This window comes from Pseudonaja textilis, chromosome 2 (assembly GCF_049901715.1).
Source record: "Pseudonaja textilis isolate UNSWEBS1 chromosome 2, rPseTex1.2, whole genome shotgun sequence".
In the NCBI taxonomy this organism is placed as follows: Eukaryota; Metazoa; Chordata; class Lepidosauria; order Squamata; family Elapidae; genus Pseudonaja; species Pseudonaja textilis.
The window spans coordinates 48,612,880-48,640,315 of NC_141991.1; the positions used below are offsets into that span (position 1 = coordinate 48,612,880).

General features: G+C 41.0%; 1 protein-coding gene across 1 annotated transcript in view; it reads right to left on the minus strand.

Moving 5' to 3' along the window:
- CELSR3 (cadherin EGF LAG seven-pass G-type receptor 3) overlaps positions 1–27,436 on the minus strand; it is a 139,038-nt gene that overhangs the window by 39,147 nt on the left and 72,455 nt on the right. Inside the window, exons 19-35 of the mRNA XM_087923159.1 lie at positions 26,314–26,523; positions 24,257–24,440; positions 21,114–21,263; positions 20,240–20,420; positions 19,859–20,026; positions 19,275–19,401; positions 17,598–17,804; positions 16,717–16,891; positions 15,407–15,519; positions 14,796–14,875; positions 14,235–14,361; positions 10,627–10,734; positions 10,197–10,333; positions 8,412–8,518; positions 7,844–8,017; positions 5,997–6,197; positions 2,316–3,399 (exon numbers count right to left, since the gene is read on the minus strand). Coding sequence (XP_087779285.1) covers positions 2,316–3,399; positions 5,997–6,197; positions 7,844–8,017; positions 8,412–8,518; positions 10,197–10,333; positions 10,627–10,734; positions 14,235–14,361; positions 14,796–14,875; positions 15,407–15,519; positions 16,717–16,891; positions 17,598–17,804; positions 19,275–19,401; positions 19,859–20,026; positions 20,240–20,420; positions 21,114–21,263; positions 24,257–24,440; positions 26,314–26,523 — 3,533 coding nt within the window. The remainder of the gene's footprint in view (positions 1–2,315; positions 3,400–5,996; positions 6,198–7,843; positions 8,018–8,411; positions 8,519–10,196; positions 10,334–10,626; positions 10,735–14,234; positions 14,362–14,795; positions 14,876–15,406; positions 15,520–16,716; positions 16,892–17,597; positions 17,805–19,274; positions 19,402–19,858; positions 20,027–20,239; positions 20,421–21,113; positions 21,264–24,256; positions 24,441–26,313; positions 26,524–27,436) is intronic.

Here is a 27,436-nt window from a genome sequence, read left to right on the forward strand (position 1 = left end):
TTCATTCTGTCCCTCCTTTTGCATCCTTTCTTTAACAATTCTTTGATATTAGTGTATCTCTTTTCTTACAGAAAATTGTCCTGCGGTGAGTTGACTGGGACGAGTTGTTCTATGGTAAGTTGTTTGTGGCAAGTTGGCTGCAGAAAATTGTCATAGATCCCTGCCAGCCTGGATAACAAGATGGCAGAGCTGAGCTGGGGCAGTGGGACACAGAGTGATGGTGGGTCAAAAGGCCACTGATGGTGTGTGTGTGTGTGGGGGGGAGATAGGTGGGCAGGGCGGGGGAGTTGCAGCACCCCCTATGGACATAAGAATGGGCAGGTGGCCAAGTGGCCACATTTTGATTGTTTGGACATACGGGCATTATAATGGCTGTAACTTCGGGCACAGGTTGTAATTCCCTTCATTCAGTACGGTAGTAACTTAGGTTGCTGAATGAATGATTGTAAGTAGAGCACTACCTGTAAATTGAATGAATGAATAAATAAATAATCAAGTGCTCAAGCTGCTTTTAGTTAATTTACAGCCATAAACATAAACAGGTAGGTCTCAGAATTCTCCCAGGGCATTTTAAGATTCTAAGGATGAATGATCTATTTTAATTTATCAGTGCAATTTACTATCAATGTGTATGCTGGATTCCTTTCTAGTATTTGTTGCCAACTACTTTTGGCATAGCTACAGTATATTAGTTTGAGGACATTTTAAAATATGGCTATAGATCTACACAGGAGGTGAATTGAGGCTTTATGGATCAGCCAGCAGCGTTATTGAGCAGCTTCCATTGTGCCAGGTCACAAAGATTTGAAGACAAAGCAAGAAGGAACCCGGAGCTGATATGACAGCAACAAGATAGAAAGATTGGGATTTAGGGATCCACATGGAGATAAAGAAACATCTAGTAATGTCCCATGTATGCATCCCTTAAAGGGGTCTCTAGGAACTGTAGGTAGCAGTGATGGAGTTTAGCATTTCACTAATTATAATTTTCCGTATTCTTTAGAGGAAGCTATGAAAGATATAGTGAATTTTAAAGAAGTTGACATTTACGCTGTATAGTTTGGTAAATGCTACTAGTGACTGCAGATTGAAAATACCCACCAACAACTAAGCTAAGTCACTTTTCATTTCTTTGTTTTTATTCTATTTATGTCACTTTATTGATATTGGCCACCAAATTGTATCATTTTCTGAAGGACTTTCAAAGGGAAACTTGGCAGTAGCACTCTTCTTATCTCTCCCCAGGATGACCTTTAAATGACATTACATTATGATGTAGTAGTAGTGGTGGGTTTAATTTTTTTTACTACCGGTTCTGTGGGCGTGGCTTGGTGGGCGTGGCAGGGGAAGGATACTGTAAAATCTCCAGTCAGAGGTGGTATTTGCCAGTTCTCTGGACTGCTCAAAATTTTCACTACCGGTTCTCCAGAACTGGTCAGAACCTGCTGAATATCACCTCTGTCTAGTATGTTCTGGAGGGAGTAATTAGATTGCATCCATAAAGTGGAATACTATAGAAGTAATGGCAGCAAAGAAAAAAAATTAGTGCTGCTATGCACTCCTTTGCATAATTTTGCAGCAAGCATCTGAGGAAGCATCTCACCCCAATGGGATTAGTCCACCTCACTCCGACCAGTGAAAGAGGCCTACTAGGAGGCCTTTCTCATGTACTGAGGAATTCCATTGGACAGGGTGAAAGAAAAGAGACTTTTCAGCTGTGGTCCCAACCTTGTGGAATACGGTATAACTGGAGGAGAGGATTGCTCCCATCCTTTTGGCCTTCTGGAAGGGTATTAAAACTTGATTTTGGAGGTTGGCTTGGGGCCCTGAAAGGCAGTGCTTGCTGCTGAAGGGGTTTTTCGAGGTAAAAAGACCTTGTTCCTGTACTGTCTCTTGGTTTTAATCTTTTTCATAGTTTTAAAATTCTAAATTGCTTTTTTATTTATCTTTTTATGATCTGTAAGCTGCCTGGAGTTCACTTATTGGGGAGATGGGCAGCATATCAATTTACATAAATACATAAAACTTAATAGATCTTGTGCTGAAAGCTACCCAGCGAGAACTTTCAGTCAAATCCTGGTATGTGTTAGGCTTCATGATCATGGTGAACTTTAACTATGATCGGCATACTGAGTACAGGACAGAGAGAGACCTATGATCAAACCAAAGACATCTTGAAATGCAATTACCTTTGCAAGTCCTTCAACCAGAGCTTAAGCTTCTTGTAATTCAGCATGTCTTTTCTTCAATAGGAGGGTTTACATTTCTAAACATACTCATTTTACTTGGGTAGTCAATAGAGGGGTAACACTTACTCAGAATCTGGTGACAGCTCGGAAATGCTGTGGGATGTTGCAGACCGAGGTGGTGAAGTGCATGGCATGGAAGGAGTAGACGATGCCTGTGCCACAGAAGGGGTGGGGGTAGTCTGTGGGCCTGAGGGAGTACTGGATGACTGCACTGATGACAAAGCCGAAGAGTTAAAAGAGGCTAGGATAGAAGAAAGGATGTCTAATTGTTCTGTGGAAGGGTGACGGCTAGGGATTGCTTCTAGATTTTCTCTAGAAGATGGTCTTCTGGAGAGAAGTTCAAGATTTTCTCTAGATGGTTGCTGCCTAGAAAGAGGCTCAATATTTTCCCAAGGATCCTGCCTGCCAGGCACTATGTCCAGATGCTCTCTTGAAGTATGCCTAGCTGATGTTAGTTGGTCCCTTGAAGGTTGCCCTCTAAAAAGCAGATCCAACTGTTCTCGAGAAGTATCTCGGGCTGGCAAGGTGTCCATTCGATCTCTAGAGGCCTGCCTAAGAGGCATTGTATTAAGCCATTCTCTAGAGATTTCTCTTACTGCCCCACCGCAGTCTAACTGTTCTCGTGACCCAAATCTACAGGGTAAAGAATCCAGATGGTCTCTAGATGTCTGCCTTCTGGGTAGAGTGTTCCTGTGATCTCTTGGATCACGTTCAGTAGCTATTTCACCTACTTTTTCTCTAGACCCATGCCTGCTGGGTATGCTTGCAAGGTGTTCTCTAGATCCATGTTGATCGAGGATTGTGTCCAGGGGCTCCCTTGACCCAGGCCTGTTCATAATGGCATCCAATTGTTCCCGGGACCTGTGCCTGCTTGCCATATTTTCTAGGCATTCTCCAGAGGTGTTTCTGCTCAGTTGATCTCTGGATATCTGCCTTCTCATCAACAGATCAAGCTGCTCCCGGGACGAGTAACGACTTGCTGGCTGTGAGAGGCTGCCTGTTCCTGAATAGATTCTGCCATAAGAAGCAGCCGGGACTGCCCTGTGGCCCAAGGTGGAGGTTTTGTACCAGGAAAGATCATTGGTCATTCTGCCCACAGATGAAAGGCCTTGCAAAGCTGGAGGGTACTGGAGGCGATTCTTCAGGATGCCTACATAACAGAGTAGAAGAAAGTGAGAAGTTGAAGGCCCTCTCCCCTTGGAATTATTTCCAGATTTTTTTTGTGCGTGTGTTGATGTGATACACATCCTTGCAACAACTCTTTCTCTCCCATTTCTGTAACAGCACTCTTTTCCTCCTTATTCTGGATCAACTTTAGTCTGAAATGCATACATGTTTTTCACTGATTTGTACTTCTCCCTCCCCCTCCTCCTCTTCCTCTCTTTCTGCTTTGCCCAATCCTTGACACCACTGTCAGTCCCACTAACTTTTTCTGATTCTTGTTATCAGGCTCAACCTTGTTTGGAACAGTCGCTCTTCCCCAAGCACTCCAGTTCTCTCGTCCATTCAAACCCTTCTTTAAGACCTCCCGCTTTAACAGTATTTTTTCATGAGGATTCAAACCAACTTTGCTTCTTTTCCTTAAAACAAAACAAAACAAAAACAAAGGTGAAGGAGGAAGGAAGGGAAAAGATAGGATTCATTCAGGGGTGGGATTCAATTGTTTTTACTACTGGTTCTGTGGGCGTGGCTTGGTGGGCGTGGTAGGGGAAGGATATTGTAAAATCTCCAGTTAGAGGTGGGATTTTGCAAACTACGCAAAATTTTCGCTACTGGTTCTCCAGAACTGGTGAGAACCTGGATTCATTGAGGATTTTACTCCACTAGTCATTTCTGACTATAGGGGATGGCACTCATCTCCCACTGAAGATGAAAAGGGAAAAAACAATAAATCATACCCTGATTTCTTCCCACGACCTGATGAATAAATGACTGTTGCTGTTTTGCTTTAGTATCTCAGTAAACATAAAACTATTTATTCAGCCTTTTTACATGCAAAAACATGATTTTTTTTAAAAAAAAAACCAGAGCAAATATTTATTAAGGAAGGAAGGAAGGAAGGAAGGAAGGAAGGAAGGAAGGAAGGAAGGGACAGTAACATGATGATTCAGATTCTAGATTCTAGCAACTTGACATAAGAAATTTAAGAAAGCAAGACAAAGGGGGGAGAATCTTGGTGGCTATTTCCATATCTGAGAAAATGTTATTTTGGAACTTCAAGCTATAAGGAAGAGTGTTTTTCACAATAATGCAGTTCAGAATTAAAGCTCATATACCAACTAGTGACCGTATCCATTTCTGGGGAGGTACCAGTATGGACTTTCCTTTAAGTAAAACTAATGTGCCAGTGGATCTGAAGGGCTGACGGAGTGCCATCTGTTCTGCATCCATGGGCCTCTGAGAAGGGGAATATCTAAGCATTATTCTGCAAGACCCCAAGTGACTACAGGTAGTCCTTATTTAGTAACTTTTTTGTTTACTGACAGTGATGAAAAAGTAATTTTCCAACCAATCCTCACATTTATGACCTTTACAGTTCTTCAAAGGAAAGCCGAAATAAGATGATAAGTATAGTCATGGTTTTATTTAGCAACAATTTTGCTTAATGACTGAATTGTCGATCCTGACTGTGATCACTAAATGAGGACTACCTATATCATGGAAATCTATCTTTTATATGAATGCTGTTTTCAGCCACTCCTTCTGCATTTGAAGCAAGGACTGCAAATGTGGAGAAACAAAACAACACTCTATGGAGCCTCTGGTGCTGGAGTTCTGAACATATTCACTGGCACATTGTTATATGCTATCAAATGTAAATAAACAATGGTGTTTCAAATAATTGTTTTGGGAAGCACCACTTCCATGCTGGGAGGGGTGTAGAGATCCTGTGTGTGCTGTCTTATTTTCCTAGGCCTGGATGTGTTTCCTGGATGTCAGGAAAGAGCCCGGAGTAATGTTCTTTTCAATTTCCACCTGTTGTCTTATGCCACCTATGGTATTTGCTGTGAGAAGGGCACTTGTCTCCTATGCTGTTGCTTTTCTTCCTTTGTTTGGTTCTGAAGGATACTTTCTTCTCACAGACCTTCTTGGCAGGAAGATTGGTAGGAGGCTATTAGCCTGAAGGGAGTCGCTTTATAGCTATGCTGAGACAGATAATGGGGCTAGGGTTGACCTCAATTAAGTAGATGATTATACAACTTGTGGGGAATGGAAGATTGCCAGAAGGAAGGGAAACATCAGGGACAAGCACCTCAAGAGAGAAGCTTGTAAATTTTTATGCAAGTCATGACTTGGATGCCTCACCATTTATCATTTCCTCCCTTTGCCCTCATTGCTGTCTGCTCCATGAATGGGGGAAAGGCTGCTGATGTCACGAAACCTTGTCAGTGTTTACCTGGTCCAACGGCTCGTGGGATATCATGCATTGTCTGGAGAAATGGATGGGGGTTCTGCATTCCAAAAATAGTAACTTGTTACTCTATTGATGAATGACTGATAGTTGTTATTGAGCTGTATTGTGTAGACAGGTTCCTTGCCCACACATTGACAGCCAGCACACTTGCAGTGATGGTCACTGCTTCAAAATGATAGGCATGATCAGGTGACTGAGGGGCCACTCCTTTTTACCTGAAAGTGACTGCCTACCTTAAAATTATCCTGCAAAACAGCCATGTAAAATAGGTTAGTCTAAGAGAGAGTAGCCCCAAAGGAATTGTAGGCTGATTGTGCTTTAAGTCATCTCACCTTTTCTCTGCCGTTGGGTCTGAGTGAGAGAGTTCTCATCCCCACTGGTTAAAGCCAAGTCTGGCTGGTTATTGTTGGCCGTATCCTTATTAACATCAAATCCAAGCTTCCTCTCTGAGCCCCATTTCTGGAGAGAACAGGGGTGGACCTCACATTCTCCCAGTGCTGGCCAATAGGACATCAGATCATTACCATCCACATCTAAGGAAGAACATTTCAGATATACAAAGGGAGAGCACAGGACATCTCATAAATCAACACAACACTTTGCCACAGTATATATGCTCATTCTTGAGTTGATCAAATTGTTTGCAATGCATGGAGTGAAGTTACTACGACCGTGGCACACTAACATATTATGCTTCAGAATTACTAATTGCCCAACTGTATATTTCACACTTATACTACAAATAATATACTGGACATCTCCTTGAGAATTTCTATAATTTTCTTATGAATTGGAAGGGACTTTCTATGTGCAGAGGAGCCATAAATTAATCGAGTTTATTGGAATAGAGACTTATATTTTACTTTACAATAAAATGGAGTTCAAAAAGATTCACTTGTGAAAAATATACTTATTTATTTTTATCTCATTTCCATATATATTATATATTTTAATACATATACTCTTTGCCAATCAGTTGTGAAAGTCATCTTTCTTTCTAATTCTCATGTAATATTTTGCAAACTGCTCCACCCCACAATGCTAAAAGGAAGCCTTTGCTTCATCATAAATGTCAGGAGTATCTCTGATACATTTTAGTGTTGCTCTAGGCCAGGGATGTCAAACTGGATTTCTTCGAGAGCCAGATCAGCATTTTAGTTCTCCTCTGCAGGCCGGTTGGGGTGGGATAGTGGGATGGATGCCTCCTGAAGCACCCTGCCAGCTGAAAACAGGCCACGTGGCCCATTTTTGGGCCGTTTTTTGGCTGTTTCTGGCACATTTTGGCCCATTTGGGGGCTGTTTTCAGCCTATTTTGGCCCTATTTTTAGCCTATTTTGGGCCCATTTTTCAGCCCGTTTTCAGCCTGTTTTTCAGCTGTTTACAACCCAGTTTGGGCCCATTTTGGGCCCATTTTTCAGCTTGGTTTTGGCCTGGTTTTGGCCAGCAGAGTGCTGCAGGAGGCCATGGAGGGTGAAAATGAGGGGCAGGGGGCTGCACATGGCCCATTTTAGCCACCAGAGTCACTGCAGGCCTCCCCGACAGGCCGGATCCCACCTGCAGGCCTTGACTTTGATGCCCCTGCTCTAGACTGACATAGTATTAATATTCACAGAATCGTAAACAGAATGATTAAAAAAAGACAAAGAAGCAAATGAGATCTTCAATCATATTCCAAAATTTTGGAACCTATCAAAGTATGAATTTTTTTGCATTTATTGTACTTGTGCAGCAGCAGTTAAAAAAGATGTTTGCTCCAGTGGAAAGACTATAATGTACCTGGTTGGAATACTTATTTACTGCTACTATATATGAGCTGGCTTCCTATCAATGCTCTGGGAAATACGATCAATGGGATTCCATTTGTCTGAGATTTATTGTATTATTGTAAAATATAGAGATAAAATGTAAAAGCCTCATACAACATAACGAAGTGAAATCTAGATGAACAAAGCACAGTTCCTGAGTTCATACACCATGCTATATCTGAACAGGATGATTGCAACAAAAAGCTAAAGCCAGAGGTGAATTCCCACAGTTAAGTGAACCTTGACCTTCCTACTCTGACGTTAGCTATGCTAGCAGGTTGTCTCAACCCAGCCTCTGGTCATCCTGAGCCCTGCTCCCTCCCTCCCCCTCAACCCCTCATGACTCAGCATGTTCTCAGTGTCCTGGGACTTGCCTTTTGGTGCAGTGTCACTAGGGTTGGTGAGGAGCCTCTCACTGTGGGCTGCCCTTTTGAACGGACGCTGGAATCTGCTCCGGAGATGCACATTTTCCTCACTCTCTGAAGAGGGAATTGAGAGGCTGCGTTCTTCATCCAGGGAGAGGTCACTATCTGAATCAGAGTCTTGATCTGGATAAGATCGGGGATATTTGAAGAGGGGGAAGAAGATTAAGGAGGAACAGCTTCTCAGGATATGAATCACTCAAAAGTTAAATAGGTTGCAAAATTGAAAGGAGGGTTGACCTTATCATCTACATTACAATCAGCATTCAAAATCACAAAGCATGTCATCAGCCACATTGATGCCAAGTCAAGTCAGTGTGCCCACAAGCTGTTTCAATAAGAAAGTCCTGGTTAGGCATAAACCTGTCCTTCCTTAGGAAAACATGCAGTTACTCACAGACTTTGGTATCAGAAATATTTGATAGACAGCACCACTGATATTTCTTGTCAAGTTGAGACCTCTGCTTTAGATCCAGGGTTGAGAGCCTTCTCTTTTATACCCATTAAAAGCTATCCTTACCTGGACCTGCATCACGATGGAACATGGCTACGTCAAGGTCAGTGGGGCCAGCATGGTTGAGCAAATTGTGATCCAGAGCCGAGCCTTGATGTGCTATCATGTTCTCTCTGAAACTCATAACACAGAACATACATAGATCCATTGAGAGCTGGCAAAACCCCAAATCCCAGGCACTTCTGAGGAGTTTCAGAGCCAGAATCTATTCCAAGCTCTGAAAAACTGCTGTGCTTTAGATAAATACCTATCTGATAAATTCAAAGCCAGCAGCTGCCAATCAGTCAGAACAGGGAAGGCTGAGGAAGCAACAACAATCTTCTGCTGCATAACAGCAAAGGAAGCTGATATCTAGCACCAATGACTCTGTTGTTCTTCATGAATGGGCACTGTAATGCATCACCTGTTGGTGGCTTAGCAATAGCAGTAGCACTTAGACTTATATACTGCTTCACAGTGCTTTACAGCCCTCTCTAAGCAGTTTATAGAGTCAGCATATTGCCCCCAACAATCTGGGTTCTCATTTTACCCCCTGAGAAGGATGGAAGGCTGAGTCAGCCTTGAGCCTGGTGAGATTTGAACTGTTGAACTGCTGGCAACAGGCAGCCAGCAGAAGTAGCCTGCAGTACTGCACTCTAACCACTGCATCACCATGGCTCTTACTTGCTTCCTCCTTCTGAACTCTCAGACAATTAAGCCATATTTTAAGTACATATGTATCATCTTTTAGTTTACATTATAACACAGGGCATATCATAATACAACCCACACAAATCCCACTAGTAGAACAACAGTATCTTTGTCAGTTTTCAAATGACCATGAGTAAAAAGATTTACAGTGTATGTTTCAATTGTAATAATACTCCTGTGTTTTCTTTCTGGAGAAACGTTTTTTCCAAAGAAGGGGAAACGGAAAAGAACCTGATTGATGTCAAATAAAAGTCAAGGGACACAGAGAATTTGCAGAGCCAAATTCTCCAAATTAGTGGTTAGAAAGATCTATATCGGGGATGGTAAGGCATTCTCCTGCATTCCAATCCTAAATTGTTTAGGGATTCACAGGTAAATGTCAAATATGTAAATGTGACATATTTGTAAAACTGGATTAGATGTGATGATTGATTTAAGAGGGGATTTGACATAATCATGATCATAAAGCTACCTATGGTTACAGAGGAGTAAATTGGCTTGCTACCTCCAGGGGCTACCTGACATTTTGTATAAATTGATGAGAAACGACAACAGGAAAAGGCTGCCTCTCTGCTTATTAGTTTCCAAAGCTACCTGACTGGTTGGTGCAGGGAAGTGAGATGATTCAGATATTCTCATACTGTATTTATTATTGTTTAAAGAGTGAAAATACATATGAATTGGGGGTGGGGCGGAGAAGTTTTTTTTAAGCCATTGGGTCAAAATCACAATGTTTACTTCTTTGTACACCTTATCTCCCTCTGTCAACATCCATTTTGTATACCCACTAGGCCTCAATGAAATTCTAGCTCAGCATATATTGGGGAATGGAGGGAAGAACAATCAATGGGGCTCATAATGATGAGATTGGTGCATTATTACCTAAGTGGCTTTCAAATCCCTGCTCACATGCAGGATACAATATTTAAGGCCCAGGAGTCTGCTATGGACTCCAGAAGAAATGGTACCCTTACTAAGCCACAGACAATTCTCCTTAAATAAATTTATGTATTTACTTATTAAAACTTATTCCACCTTTCCATATGAAAAAACAACTAACCCAGAGCATGTATTCGGACATGCTGTGGAGAAGCTTCCTACCTGAGGTAGCCCCGCTGGCTAGAATGAGTACGGCCTGAGCGCACACTGCTAACAGACGAGATTGTGGAGGCTCCCAGAGTGATACGAATAAGGCCACTCTCCTCAAATAGTGCTGTGTTGTTGTAGGCATTGTGGCCCTGACATGGAAGAAGAACATAGGAAAGCAACAAGAGGGATCTAATTGACTCTCTGTATATTAAGAAGACAACCTATCTTGAGGACCAGCTTAAACAGTAGGAAGAAGACCTGAGTCAGTCAAGAATATCAAATCACTGGTCTATAATAATGAAGCAAACAAATACAATAAAGTGTAAAGAATAAATCAAGTGAATAAACAAGGCACCACTTAAGGACTTTTAAGGGGAAAAGTGTATTTGAATGGGGAGACTTAGAACAAAGGAACCTCTTTTTATCTCTACCCAGTCCATACCTGGCCACTTCTGGGGGCTTCTTCGCCTTTCTTAGCCAGGCAAGCCCCTTTCCAGGCTTCCAGGAACTCCTTGTTCACTGCACAGAATAGAATCAGTGTTGCCAAACCCTGCAGAGAAAAAAGAGAGAGAGAGACCCACTCTGGATCATGGGAGATACTTCCAGATAGCAGCCTCCACTGGTTTAGTAAGCAAGTATGCTTCTTGTCCATGGGGAATCTCAATCATCTAGGTCATGGTTGTCCCAAAGGTGCTTTTTCAAGTGCCTTCTTGGATGAGAAGCAAAATGTCTTCAGGGAAAAAACAGAAAGTCCAGTTCCCTCTTGAAAAACTACCTTTGGGACCAGTATACTTCTCCCCACCTCTAAATAGATTTCATTGGATAGGAAAACATTCAGGTAATACATGGGAGAAGAAGACATGGATTTTTTGGTAAATAAAAAATAGCAATCAACCTAAACCACTAAATTAAAGCATCCAGATCAGATGACCTATATCACCAGGAATACCTGTGGCAGTCATTCTCCAGAGTCTCAGGCCAGGATTAAAACTTAGCTCAGCCTTCCAGCCAATACCATTCATGAGATACAGGATGTGATGACCCAGGGTGTAATACAAATTAAACACAGTCACAAAAAACAGGTGAAGTTCCTTTTATTCCTTCACGTTGCTTCCAAGTTCCAAATATCCTTGACTGGTGACAAAAAACTCCCACACAAGCAGTTACAAGAAGGAGAAAATACCATTTAAATTATAAAGAGTAAAAAACAACACAAACCAGGCAAGATAAGGGCTTGAAGATGTCCACATATATCAGAAGACACACTGGGAAGGGCGCTAACTCAGAGTGGAACAATAGAGATATTTCCACACTTTGTTTCCAGCACTCGCCCATACGCATGTCCGTTCTCTTACCCAGTTGTCACAGCTGCAGCCCATGAAGAGGACCAAGGCCCTCTCCTCTCCAATAGACCACATCTCTCCCTTATCCTCTCCTCCCTACATGCCCTAGGATGGAGAGGGGATGGGCCTGGGTCCTTCTCTGACTGCCCAGCCAGCCTCTGGCCTTCCCCAGCCTCCTCCACAACCTCCGGAGCCACACTTCCACTCCCTGTCTGCTGTTCCTCCTCTCCCTCAGAGTCAGTCTCCACCAGGGGCATGACAGAGGTGTGGATTAACAAAACTGATCATCTAGCATCCTTTTTTATGAATGTGACACTCAAAATACTTCTTCCCTATGATATAAGCCTCATATAGGAATAAGAAAACCTGTAGCCCTCCAAGGCTTGTTGAATGCTTAGCAGTCAGAGGTTAGCATAGACAATGGTGAGAAATGCTGAATTTTGTAATTTGTCAGTTTCCAGAGGGCACCTTCCCATCCCATTCCATGTGTTTAAGCTGCGTTATTCTTAAATTCTGTAGCCAGAAGAAATGTAATGATTTATTTTCCACTAGAGGGAGAAATAGTCTTATTTATGAACAATACACCAGAAAAAAAAAAATCAGAATAGTGGCATCTTAATCTACTGCATACCTGTAGCACACTCAGTAGAGTCAAAGAAAGTCTTAATAAATTAGGAAATGAACAGTACTGAAACAAATAGGCAGCCAGTTACCATTAAGCAACTTACTGTAAACTCAGTGTTTACACTAATAAAAGCATAAAATGCATGCTAAAAAATAAAGTAAATATAAAAAGTAAATAAAACAAATAAAAATGCAATAAAAATGCAGATGAATGTAAATGATCCCCGAATGTCCTCTGAAATACTTTGGCTTTGAATGATTTCTGGAATGTCAGTAAAGAAGGTGCTAATCTAGTTTCAAGAGGGAAGATATTCAGAATATGGGGACTGCCCCTGCAAAGCATTGTCTATTTATCTCTAGAGGACTTTTTCTGGGATACATGTAAGAGGTGGGTTGTATAAGTCACCTCTATGGGGAGAAAGAGGTCCTGCAAGTAGCCAGGTGCCAAACCACATAGGGTTTTATAGATTAAACTCAGAACTTTGAGCTATACCAGAAATATACTGACAACCAATGCAGTGACTCTACAGTACAAAATAGGTGTTATATGATTATGGTGACTCTGGTATAGCAACATACAAGTCACTGCATTTTGGGCCAATTGGAGTTTGGAGTGAACTTCAGAGACAGCCCTCATATATTCAGTAGGGTGCAGTGCAGTAACTGTTGATTGCATGAGTCACTGTTTGCCAGGGCTTTCCCTGGTGCAGCAGCTGAAGTTGGAAAAAGTCCTCTTGACCACAGCTTTCACTTGCCTATTTAACAATAGCTGTGAATGCAGAATGAAACCCAAATTCCCCTTTTCATAACCAGAAGTTATAACCGGAACTGATAGAAAGTCCTTCTACATGAACAATAACGTTGCCCTGCATCCTCATCAGCATTCAGATACAACATCAAGATTTCTAGAGCGTTTTCAGCATTTTATGGGATGAAGATGTAACACTGTGTATTATCAGTGTCTTGAGGATGTCTTCCCTAAATCAACAGATGACCCCTCCCAGCAATCTCATATAGATAGATGCTAAGCAGGAGAAGAATGAAGAAAGAGCCCATATTAGTGGATCCTTGGAGTGAGGGTTCCACCCACACATTCAAGGAAGGTGGCAAATCGTCATCTCTCAAAGAGTGTTGGCCACTTTGGGGGGCCCACCCATAACATTCCTGCAGGGTACCTTAAAGGAGTCATGAGAACTTGAATCAAGTTTTTAAGTGGCAGACATAATGCTGATACTCCATAGGCTGAAAGGAATTTCAGACAACATTGCAACATCAGATTCTGTCAATGAAGAGCCGATGTTAAGTGAATGTGAGGAATTTTATCAGCACAATATAGTCTCAGTGACCTGGCTGCAGCTCTTTCCAGCCATCTTTCCCAAATAGGGAATGGGCAACCCTAAACAAGGCCACTGGATGCAATCCAGGGATGCAATAAAGCATCTGCATCCCGTCTTTCCTATTGACACGGTGCAAGTTCAAGCATGAATTCATACCCACATTCAGTCAAATTCGCTCTTCATTCCACCCCCACCCCCCACTGGCTTCTGCTATTTCATCTCTTAAGAGATTCTCCATTACTTTTAAAATATATATAGAGATTTTATTCTTCACTTAATCCTTATTTTGATAATTAAATACTGTATATTCAGCATTTTTGTTCCAGTGGACAGACTATCATCCTTCATCACTCCATTTGCTATTTGATTGGTGCTCGTTGTCTAATGATACTTATGAAACAAAAAAAATATTGTACTCCTTGCTGTCTTCTGCAGGTATCCAGCTCAGTTTGAAAATTGCTTATATTGTAGACCATTAGCATAGAAAAATGGAACAATCAGCCTAGCTCAGCACAGAAGACTACCCATGAAAACATGCAGGGAGATTTGCAGACACAGTGCCTTGGATCCAGCAATATTTCAATATCTTTAGCATAACTGAAGGAGAAATGTTTCTTAGACAGCAGCTTCAAGGTTTGCCAAGGATTAACTCGCTCTGCAGGACAGTTGCCAGCAGAACAGAGACACCTTCCTCTCTGACGGCTCCATAGTTTTCACCCAACCACCAACCTAGTTCAGAGAGTTACCTGAAGACTGCAGAGGACAGTGTAGAGGTAGTGGAAAGCCAGGACACTGTTGTTGATAGCCAAGAGACCAAAGAGCCAAGCAGTGCTAATAACTAGAAGCAGAACGAAGGAGCTTCGCATCATCATGCTGGAGACAGACAGAGAGAAAGAACCCCACAGAGAGGCAGACATGGACGTTAGAATATGTGGTTAAACTACAGGTTGAGACACTGTTGCAGAACTATCAGTAGTGTTAGCCCACTCATCATAGTTCAGACATGGACCCATAAAACACACCAGGAAATGGCCCCAACTTATATGGCTCAAGCAGTGAGCGAGCAGTGATAAGACTCACAGTTCCTGCCTCCAGCAACGTCCTTTTTGGAGAGGCAGAGGACATCTGGAAGACTGGAAAGTAGAATGTAGCAAGACTGACAGCAGGCAAAGTGCTTTTATTGTTAATTAGAAGAGGAGAAACACTTATGGAGAAGGTGAACATTGATGAACAAATGTTTGCAACAAAGGTTAAGCTGCAGAGCAAGCTTTTGCCTCAGCAGATCATTGTTATTAGCTAATACTCACAGCACAGCTTTCTTCTTGGCTTCCTTTTGTCCTGGTGAGCACAGCATCTTTGCCACCAGAAGAAACATCACCCCATTCATCTGGAAACAAACTCAGCGGTTAGTGACAGTAGTTTTGGCACTAAGCAAAACAGATTGCTCACCAACTTTATCCTCCCTATGCCATTCCCCTCCAGACACGCCTTCCTTGGAAGGATGACTGTCTGGTATAGCTAACATGAACAGGCCCCTGAATACAAGCCTTCTGTGCTCTAATTCCTTTCTAGAATTGTGATAGACCCTCAAAAAGTGCAGAAAGTATAACAGATGAGTCCCCCAGCCCCTCCAAAAGATTCATTAATGCCAGTCTCCAGGAGTAGCATGAGAGAGATGCTAAAAGGAAAATAAAGACAAAGTGGTAGAAAGTAGAAAAAAAGAGTATAGTGTAAAAGTCCACGTAGGCACGGCAAAGAAAGGAAGCGTGAGGATGGCAAATCAGGGAGCAGATATGCTGAGAATGGAAAAGGAAAGGCTTCAGCCTAGCATCCTGGCTAAGCAAATGGACACTCTTACATGGCTATTCAGGAGTTTTGCAAAACAGATTAATATAAATCAATCACGAGACGAGCTTACCAGAACGACAAGAGCTATGGGCCCTGCAAAACTCCAAATCAGTTTGTCATGGATGGAAATCCAGCAGAAATCTGGGTTCCCATAGCCTTCTGGATCCAAACCAACTGATAATCCTGATTAAAAGAAAAGAAAAGATAAAGTCTATACTACAATTTTCATGTCCTTGATCAAGGTAGGTTGCATATCCCTCTGGAAATGCTCCTTCTCCCCCCACACCTTCGATTTTCTTGGTTCTGATGAAGAAAAACCTGGAATGTTGCAAGCAGAACTAGTTTTACTTAAGATTTAATTCGTCCGCATAGTTACTGAGAATCCTTATTTGTGACATTGTTCCTAATCACCTCATAAAAGTAAACTGGATTTTGAACTGTGAAAGTTGAGAATACAATAACGAATCTTGGCACATTTTAAGGACTGGCAATCAATAAAATGTAATTTGGGCATTAAGGATTATATGCAGTTTTCCCTAAATTTGGACAAATTTCCAGCTGCACCAACTCTCTCCCTCCCTTCCCCCTTTCTCTCACCCATACACTCATGTACACACACAAACACACACACTACAAATGACAGCAGAAGCGGGATGGGAAACCGCAGCTTTACACACTATTCAGGTTTAATGTATCTACTGCAGGACCTGTACTGCCCTTCTGAATCACCCTTGTCTAATCCAGTGTTGGGACTGTAGCTACCAATTTTCCAGAATAGAATTTTGAGGATTACTAGATGAGGCGTGGCCTGGGGCTCATCGTTTCAGAAATATTTCCTTACCAGATTTCTCAATACTTTCAACAGTGGCAGAGCTTCTAATGCACTTTAAAAGTTCTTAAAAATTCAGTTGAAAGTAAGCCCATGTTGAACTGTATAGCACAGTCACTGACCATAGAACAGGAAATATTTTATGACATTTTGTATTAAGTCATAACATGCTTTACCATAATATTATGTCATAAAACTTTTTATAAAATTTGCCAAATTTCAATTCCACAGGAGTCACGGGTCCTGGATTTTGCACACATTCTGTTTGTTAACCCTTTTGAGGTATCTTGGTTAAAAAAAAATTGCCCTGCGATGCACCTTTTCACCAATTTAACATAATCACATATGTGTAACGATCACAACATTTTTGCATGATATCACCACGAACATCATCTTTTGGGCATCATCACAGCTAGCTGCAGAGACTGCTGGATACTGAATGAGGATTTCAAAATATCAGATAAATATCAGACACAAGAGCTGTAGTAGCATAGAGATCTGTGGAGCGTGCTAGAGAAAAACTGTTTTGTTTCAAGCACATCTGCACTTACCAGTGATTATGGCGGGGACCCCCCAGCCAATGGCATAATAGAACCTCATAGCTCCATAGTTAATGTTGCGAGCTTCAGTTTGCATGCGGTAAATATGAAGGCCTTGCACAAAGAGCCAAGCGAAAGTAGAGAGAAAGAAGTAGTGCAACAGGATAGCGATCACAGTGCAGAAGAACTGAAAAAGTAAAACCAACATCATCCAGATAAAGTCATCTAAACATTTTGCTTCTTGATGACTAATTTGTTCTGAAATTACTATTGCAAAATTCTTCTTTGAGTTCAGGGGTGGTGGGTCTGTCAGATTACAGTGCCACATTCCCTCTGATCTAAATGGTTTTATTGACATGATTACCACTGGTGCACAGAGTGCGATGTTTGGTATTGACATCTACAGAGGAGAATCAGGAGCAAGAGTCATTTCTGGGGAGTATAAATTTGCTAAAATAATACTCAATAAAATGATCAGACATGTATAGTGACTTACATCCTTGTGTCAAACATCAAACTGCAAGTATATAATCACAACATTTATTCATGATATCACCATGAACATCATATTTTATCACAGCTAGCAGCAGAGAGTGCTGGATACTGAATGAAGATTTCAAAATATCAGATAAAACTGAATGTCATATATCCACAATCTGGGAATGTGTTGACAGATTTATGTAGACATTTCAATATATGAGCAATTCGTTTAATTAGCATAAGTGCTGGTCTAGTCCCCAACTCACTCATTTTATAACCCCGATTTCCTACTTTTCAAGTTCTGGGAGATGAGGTCTTCTTAGGCCTAACGTTTTCCATCCAATGAAGCTCCCATTTGCTTCCTAATATGTTACCCACCAGGGCTCTTGCTTCTCTTCTTTGTTCCATCTCACCTGATTTTCAGTACGATTGATACCGAAGAGGAACAGCAACTCAGAGAAGAAGAGAGTGACAGAAATATTGCAATGGATTCCCCGAGTATTGGACTTGAGTCCTTTCAGGCATATCAGAAAGAAGAAGGTCAGCAGCAGACATAGAAGAGAAAGAGATGTCAAGGAATAAGTCACAATGGCCAGTGTCTCCAAGTCACCTTCCAGTTGCTGTAAGGAAAAACCAAACACAAGAGGATAAGTCAGGTTGCTTGTTGGCATCATAGATGTCTATTACACCAATGTCTTAAAATCATTATTCCATCATCACAATGAAAAAAACATCCCATCAAACCCATTAAAAATAAACCCCTGCTTCTTTCAAGTCAAGTTTGACTACTGGTAAGTTTGTGGACACCTCCATGTTGTTTGCTTGGCAATGATATAGCAGTTGTCACTATCTTCTCATAGAGGTACTTTTTGACTTTTAATCTTGCTTGCTAAAAGTCTAGCTTTTAATCTTGATGTTTCCTGGTAGCTTCCCACCCAAGGACTAACTAGGCTTGAACCAATTCAGGGAAAGGATCTAGGAAAGGCCAGGCAGGTGCTGCCACCTGCTGAGGCATACATCCATATATATTTTGTTTAAAATACTTCTATCTATAATTTCTGCCTGGTAACAATTCTGCAAATGAAAAATATATATTCATCACACAGAATGATAAATGATGATGGATGCAGCAAGCAGAACAAAAGTGTCAGTTATGATCCTTCTAAGAAGTGAAGTAGCCATGACAGAATATGCATTATATACCTACTCAAGAATGACAAACAACATGTGGCTAAGACAGATCAGAACCCCCCCACCACACAAATTTCAAAAGAAGACAACCCAAGAGAATATCTATTTCCAGATTCAAGTTTTGATAAAACAAATTAGGCAAATATACTAATACTTCTCTTATTTCTCCTAATAATGATAAGGCAAAGTTGCTTGCAGGTTTTTTCCCCCCACCCTTACATACATCTTCCTAAAAATGATTTTTTTAAACTGTCATCTATCTAACTAGTTCCTTTTTTCAGCTCTGTGGTAAAAAAAACGGTTGAATATTACAAGGTAAGAGGAAGACATAACAGATTCTCTCATTCTTTGCAGTAAATTTAGTTCAACATATAGTTCAACATGGATTAGCAAACACACGAGGGACCAAATATATTCTATGATTAGAGGTAGACCTCAACTTATGACCACAATTGAGACCAGAATGGTTATTGTTAAGCAAAACAGTTGTTAAGTAGGTCATGAGAGATTTTATTATCCTTTTGCCATGGTTGTTAAGTGAATCAGTGCAATGGTTAAATGAATCTTGCAATCATTAAGAGAATCAGACTTGTCTCATTGGCTACTTGTTGTGAGCCAGTTGGAAAGGTCATAAGTTGTAATCATATGACTCTGGGATGCATCGTAAATACACACCAAGTGCAATTTTGATCATGCGACAGTGGGGTGTTGCAAGTTTGAGGTCTGATTGTAGTCATCAACCATTGGAACTTTGAATGGTTGCTCAATGAATGGTTGTAAATTAAGGTGTACATCTATTTTACTGGGGCATTTTCTTTATTGGTGTCTTCACCCCTATAAAAGACATTTTCATGCACTACTAAAAAGCAGATGCTCTTTGCTTGAAGAAACCCAGTTACCTCTCGGTGGGAGCTGTCCATCAGCACCCCAAAAGTACCAAATTGGGAGCAATGGCAGCGGACATGAGTGGTGTTTCGGTGCACAAGTTCACAATCCCGTGCTGTCCAGAAACCAGTGGGCTCAATCCTGCAGTTATAAAGAAATCCATAAAAAGATACGGTTCAAAGGAAAGATTGTTAAGGTGTGTGTGTTTTTTAGATACCTCACACTACAGATATTGTGATGAATGAGAGACAATGACTGTATTTATGCCAGATGTGGTTTCCACTATCATAGATTAAGTCAGCATTTCTCAACCTTAGTAACTTTAATTGGCTAGGGAATGCTGGGAGTTGAGTTGAGGCCTCTAGCAGCAGATGCCTGAATTTGATTACATTCATTCTCAACAGAGTGGATTCCACAGGTGAGACCAAAGAGAACCAACAATTTTGCCACTATGCTATCTTAATTCACTCCACACCTATAGTCCATAGGAGACGAAATTCCAGAACACACCTTAAAAAGACATAAGTCTTTCCAGAAGCCTGAAGATACAAGGATACATGGCTCCGTTGAAGAGTGACTTGACCCACAGTCAACTTACTGGCTAGAGTGATTCCACTGAACGCAGAGGGGCTTGCTGCGGTTGGCTGTCTCAAGTAGGCGGAATTCTAGCATGAGTGGCTCCTCCAAATTGTTCTGCAGAAAAGTGTGGTTGCTGAACAGAGATACAGTCACAATGGGGGAGTTCATCACAGGGTTTTTGGGCAACCTGTATGGAACCAAGAAGCCTTGTTACTCGGCAACACCATCAAGGCTGGATTGTTTCAGACAGCGATACTGATATCCAGTGTCACAACAATCCAATTGTGATATTGTTGATTACAAACAAATTGCCTTTATCCATAAAACAAACCACAGGCATTTAAAATTGGTAGGAACATGTCAGGCTGCAAAGAACTCAGTAGAGAAGGAAGACTAATACCTGAGGTTGCGCCGATCCACCTGGTAGCGGGCAGGCAAAAGTCCACCAAGAGTGCGATAAATGATGAGAATGAGGATGGTGATAGCAGGCTCAGGTTCTTGGACAGAATGCCTTGGGGGAGGACTTTCCATTGTGACATTGGTCTCGGTATTAATTGATGCAGTTATTGTCATGGTGGGAACTGGAATCGAGACAGCAAAACAAGAAGGAATCAATAGCACAGTTGCCTTTGAAGAAAGACAAAGGCCAAGGAGGGAAAGACCTGAGACTGTCAGTGTGTTATTTCCCAAGAATCTTAAATCAACCTTGCCAATCTGCCCGCTTCTGATGTGCTGGACTGGGGAAGATGTTATTGAATAAATATCATCTAAATATCTAAATATCTGGAAGGTAGTTCCAGATGGGATAAGTTAGATGTATATTCAGATCTCAGATGTATCCTCGGAACATAATAGGCCACATTCAGTCATTTTGAAGTAAAATGACCCCACCCCGCAAACTCTGGAAAGCCATCTTGTCAAATAAATGCCATAAGGCTGAGTAGGTGGTATTTCCCCATCAGGGACCAGCAGTTCAATTAGGACCTTCTCTAATGGCAGACAAAGCCTCCAGCTCCTGAGCTATTAATCACCTATGCAAGAAGTTAAGTCACAGCTCATTCTTAGTGTCTAACAGAGACATGAAAACCCTCACCTTTTTGTTTTCTTTCCTCTATGACACCTCTCAAAGAACAGCAAAAAAAGAAAAAGAAAAAAAAAGGAAAAGAGAGTTTCTAAAGCAATTTTTGAGAAGGATTTGGAAAAGGAGGCTACTTCTTTCGGGGTTTTTTGTTTTTGAACCAGGCCCGGGGAATTCAGAAAAAATTGCCACTTACCTTCTATTTTGCGGGGGGTAAGGACGGAGTGAGGGAGGACTATGTGTGTGTGGGGATCCCACATGGCTTGGCCACGGAAGAGGGTACTGTGATAACGTGGGTAGCGTCTTCTGAGATGGGTGTGATTCTCCATGCGATCAATGCTGAGCACTGTGAGGGGGAAAAAGAAAAAAAGAGGCCTCGGGCATTAGGTCTGAGAGACAATGGCATCTTCTGTCATCTGCACCTCTATAACTGTCTGGTTTGGTTCTGCAACCAAAACAACCAAACAAGAGAGACACAGACTTCAACGGATAATTAGAATGACAGAAAAAACAATTGCTACCAATCTGCCTTCCATTGAGGTCCTGTGTACTGCACGAGTCAAAAAGAGGGCTGTGAAAATATCTACAGACCCCTCACATCCTGGACATAAATTGTTTCAACTTCTACCCTCAAAACGACGCTATAGGGCATTACACATCAGAACAACTAGACACGAGAATGGTTTTTTCCATGTCATCACTCTGCCAAACTACTAATTCCCACAATACTGTCAACTTATTTACTAAGACTGTATTACTATTCTTCTTCTCATCCTTCCTAGTACTACTTCCTCCCACTTATGATTATAACCATGTTGCTTGTAACTTTACAATTTATATTGTTTTATTTATTTTCCTAGTATGCTTTGATTACATATTAGTAACCTATGTATGATTTGATTGCTTATAATAACCTATGATTATCACTAAGTGTTGTATTTTATGATTCTTGATGAATGTATTTTATTTTTTCTTATGTACACCAAGAGCATATGCACCAAAGACAAATTCCTTGTGTGTCCAATCATACTTGGCCAATACAGAATTCTATTCTATTCTGTTCTGTTCTGTTCTGTTCTGTTCTGCTCTGCCCTGCCCTGCCCTGCCCTATCCTATCTTATCCTATCCTATCCTATTCCATTCCATTCTATTCCATTCCATTCCAATTTAAACAGACGTTAACTGTATCTACGGCTGGGGGTAGAAATGGCTGACCTCTTTCCTTTATGAAGAACAGGTAGCTTACAGATGGCTTTGTTTAATGTTCAAAATTATGACAGTACAAAAGAATAGCTTTGCAACTAATTCTCACATGCAGTCACACGATTTCCCTTCAGGCACTTTGCAACTGGTATGCATTTACAACCATTGCAGCACCCCATAGTCACTTGACCACCATTCGTCTGCTTTGCCACAATCAGAGTTAATAGAGTAGGCGGAAATAACATTTAAAGTATGGGCACGCTTAACAACCGAAGGGGGAGTGAGATCTTAAGCCTGTCACAGACATGTGTGATGTTTTGTTTATTAAATGCAGCACTTAACAGCGGAGTCACTGGTCTCAATACTGGGCACTAAGTGAGGATTACTTTTATATTTTATGCTCACAGGCTACTTTTCAAAGTGCTTTTTTAATCGTAGAGAGCCACACAAAGAGAAAATTCACTGCATTAGGATTGTTATACAAAATAACATACCTATAATGTTCATGGGAACACTGAACTGAATGCTGCAACTGAATGCTGAACTGAAGAGGAAGATGTTCATTTCAAAGCTTAGCTATTCAGTTCACAGCTCCAAAAATAGGAGAAAAATGTCATTAAAAATGTGCCTTGAAGAAGAACTTCCAAGAAGACTTGAAAAAATGCACAAAAATATTTATATTTCAGAAATTTACATAAGCAGGTGTGTGTTGATGTTTTTAAATGGATGAAACAGAAGTCCTGTAGTCAAATATGTATTTTGATAAAAATAGAAATGAAAGTATTTCCAGTCTGTCTAATCCTCTTTAGGCATTCGTCCAAGCATGTGGTGAGAGAGCAAGTACTCTAATAATCTGGATCTCCTTATGTTCAACCAGAAGTCTAATGGATAACAGTATTTGTATCGTTTGATCCCAAGAATAGCTTTCTGCTCAGACTGCAGTGGAGGTATTTGGAGTCATACAAATTGCAGATTTGCCCAAGACCGGGGAGATTCAAGGACAAAGGGAAAACATTTTTGCATAAGATGTGAGAAATGTGTGAGACTGTGTGTTTGCTTAGGAACACTTTACATATGAGTAATGAAGTTACCCCTGTGAGGTATGAATATGTACATATTTATATTTAAAAATAACTCTGGAAGTGACTCTCACTTATTATTCTGTTATATCCACTTTGCAGGAGCTTGCCCAGAACACTAAGAAGAAATATGTTCTTGTGCAGCTTAAAAGGTATGTCCAAGTGTGATCTCCACTGACTGAGCTTTATATGCAATGACAGAAGTGTCTATAAGATTGGAAGCATTCATCAAAAACTTGCATCACTCTAATGCAATCTCTGCCCCTTCCTACATGCCTGCAATACCTCAGTGCCAACACAAAAGGAGTTTGCATTACAATGGTATAGTGCTGCATTTGTCATTTGGCTTCCTTCCCTTCCTCAGGATCCTGCCATGAATTCAGGAATGTATCATCCATCCGTTCTTAAATGAGGGATGCACCCTGCCTTGCAGCTTCTAAAAAGCAAGCATTCTTGTGGCTACAGTGCAAGTGTGGAGAGCAATTCCCTAAAGCAAAGGACAAGCAACGCCCTGTGGAATCTGTTTAATACAACATCGCTTTGCAACTGATCAGGCTGGCCGTCTCATGTGGATCAGCACAGCCTCAAATTGTAAGTTAGTGTCTCTGATCTCTGCCAGCTGACTGGAGCCATCACCGTTTTGCTGGTTATGGTACAGAAAGAGTATCTGTCACTTTTCCTTTCCTACTTCTTTTCTGAACGTCTTTTTCAAGCCCGTCTTCCTCCTGAATGTCTAACGGTCCCTTCATCCCATGTGCTAGAAACAGATTGAGAAGCTTCTACTTTCCCGTTCCATTCAAATAATAACCCTGTCTGCTCGCTTTTGATAAAAGTGCAAGACAGCAGAGAATTCTTAATAATGCTTTAAAAAGTCCTGTTGTATCCTAGTACTGAACCGTTCAGCAAATCCTTAGCTGCCGGGAAGCCAAGAGTTCATCGATTGCTAGAGAAGCACAGTCGGTTCATACTGACCTCAAGAGGGATGGGGTCCATGAGCTATTCTTTCGGAAGTTAGCACAGGGTGAAGATTTCCTCCCCTGACCTGGCTTCTACTTACCAATATTGGGGGTCACCACACCAACAGGATTGAGGTAGGTGAGCTTCATGTTGCTGGCCAAAGTGCCTGAGTAGTCCTTCAGCTGTTCCATCAGAGCTGCAGTTCCCTGATCATTTTGCAACAACGTGTCCCAGTGCTCCTGGTTTTCCAATGCCAGAACTGAGCTGCCAGCCTGGAGGAGGTTCTAAAGAGAAGATCAACGTTTAGATCAGGGGTGTCCAACCTTGGCAACTTTAAGACTTGTGGACTTCAACTCCCAGACTTCAACTCCCAGGTTGGACACCCCTGGTTTAGGTAGATTTCAGCCAACATAACCACCCTCTCCACTGCCTTTAACCACACATAAAAACACAGATGCAATACAGACCAGAGTTTCTAACACTGGCAATGTTAAGATGTGTGAGCTTCAGAATTCCCCAACCACCCTTAAGAAATCCACACACCTTAAATACGGATATAGACTTTTGCCCTAGTCTCACAATGAGACCCTGCTATGAAACGCTTCTAAATTTCAAACATTAATGGCATATATAGGCCAATAACACAAGGCATTCCATTGCTCTTGGATAGTACATAACTGAAATAAATTTAGTTTAACTCCTGGAACTTACATCTGGCTGAATATCATAAGAATGCATGTACACATTTATTTATTCAGTTAATTTGTAAAATGGGGTCTTTTTGGAAGAATAATAACTGGTGAGCATTTTAAAATGAAGTTTTAATCATACCACTCTGAGATTTTATAAGAATCTAGATCAGGCAGGCTTGTTCTTTTCTATTAAATTATCTTTTACCTTCAGAAAATCATGGGGGTTTTGGGGGTTGTCTGTAGCATTGCATCTCAGAGCTTTCTATTCCATGTCACCAGAAACCCCCGAATGCTTTCTTAAACTAAAAAAACCCCACCATCCTTAACAAGTTTTATGGCACAAACAAAAGCTTGTTGGCTTTTTAAACAAAAGACTCCCAAAAGACCCCTTTTGGTCTTAGTATGTAATTATTTTGTATGAAAAAGAAAAAAAGTATATCAGTTGGTTGACATAATAGAAAGAAGAGGCTAATTGCTTAAAAAAAGACCCCACAGATAAACAAACCAACAACTCACGCTATCAGGTTATAGTGTTTTTAAATAATCATTTCTAATTGCCTAGCCATCCTTCTCCACACTTATAGATATTTATCCTGAGGCTTTGAAAATTATGGAAACCTAAAGCTACCAGATCTGGTCTGTAAAGAGCCAACTAGCCACTGCTAGATGAAAGCAAATAAGTAATGAAAAATCAAACTATTCTTAAAATGATTTAAACTTGGGGCCAGGGTGCCTAGTCTAATCAACATTTTCTTGGATTTCATTCCAAGTGAGGCATAGAATGAAGCTGCTAGATAAAGTGTGTGAAATGCCTATTCCAAGTTAATTTGTGGCACCTACAATGTGCTTGGGATGGGGAAATAAGAAATCCTTTCCCCCAGGTATTCTTAGCTTTAAAAATGTCTGTTCTTTTTAGATCTCCTATATAGATTTTGCTATTTGGATTTTTTTTTCTTTACACTGTTTGGATTTTAATTGCATTTTATACCTTTATATGATGACTTCTACTATATTGTAAACCACTCCAAAACTATAAAAACTATATTCAGCAGCAGAGAAATATTGTTTGCAGGAGAAAAAGCAGGATGTTGGGGAACTGTAGGGCAGCATTTACTATAGCTAATGGCACTAGTTTAATATCATACAGCAGTGGTGTCAAACTCATGTCGTCACGTTGTCGTTACGTGATGTATTTCAACTTCCCCCCCTTCGCTAAAATGGGGGTGGGCGTGGCCAACACACGATGCATCCGACCCACATTTCTCAAGGATTCTTAAGGCATTAAAAATAACTGCTGATAGGATACTTTATTCTGAATTCCTAGAGGTCTACTATCAGTTGTATATCCTGGGCTCACTTTACTAAAATTCTCATAAATATTCACACTGTTCTTCAAGGGAAAAGCCTACTTAATAGGATTCTGTGTCTCTCTTTTACAATATCACAACTGAAAAGGGGTTCTTACCTCATTGAAGTGAGCATCCTGGGTAGCAGTCAGCCCAAAACCATGCTGTCTGCTCTCAAAGGCCATCAAGTGAGAAAGCAGGCGGTAGGTAATATGAATATCATTCCCAAAGTAAGACTCCATCTGTTCCGTCACTGCCCGTAGTTGATGGGCCAGCTTTTTTGCTTCTATGGTGTTCAGTTCTGTTTCATTCTTCTCCAGGCTTTCCAGCTATCAGAAAAGAAGAGGGTATTCTCTCTTTAACCCTCAGAAGTGAATTTTTGTCTCCATCTCCTTCATTAAACAGGGGTATATTAAACAGAGATAAAGGAAACTTCTCAAGTTACTGATGAAATCTGGATTCTGGACTCTGATATACATTGTTGGCAGAAAGTACCATGGGAATATCAGTTGGCTTCTGAGATGCTGGCCATCACTTTTCAAGCCTTCTATCATTCAGGGCCTGAATATTTTTGAGACCTCATTATCTGAGTTGAACTTCCCTGTCCAGTAAGATTTGGGAGAGGTAGCTTGATGATGGTTCCACTGTCAAGGAATCCAATCAACAAGGACTCTGCAGTTGAACCTTCTTGGTAATAGCCTTCTCTGTTGGAACCATCTAACTTCAGATAATGGGCCATGCCTTCCCACCACCTTTTTTGAAAACTATATAAAAAATAATTCTTCAGAATGGAATTTAGGAAGAGTTCCAGCATCCCCATGGTCATATGATCAAAATTCAGGTGCTTGGCAACTGTGTCATACTTATAATGGTTGGAATATCCAGGGGTGATGTGATCACCTTTTGCAACCTTCTGAAAAGCAAAGCCAGTGGGGAAGCCAGACTCACTTAACAACTGGGTTACCAACCTCGCAGCTGCAGGGATTCACTTAATGGTGGTAAGAACGGTCATAAAATAGGACAAAACTCACTTAGCCAATGTTTCACATAGCAACAGAAATTTTGAGCTCAATTGTGGTCGTAAGTTGAAGACTACCGGTGTTGCTGTTAAATGCATTTATTTTTGTTACCCCTGTCCTTCCTCTTACTAATACAGTAAGCATTAATAAGCTGACAGATGATATGTAAGTTGTTAATATAAATATTAGACTTTCAAGGGGTATCCACAGACAATCATTTCAT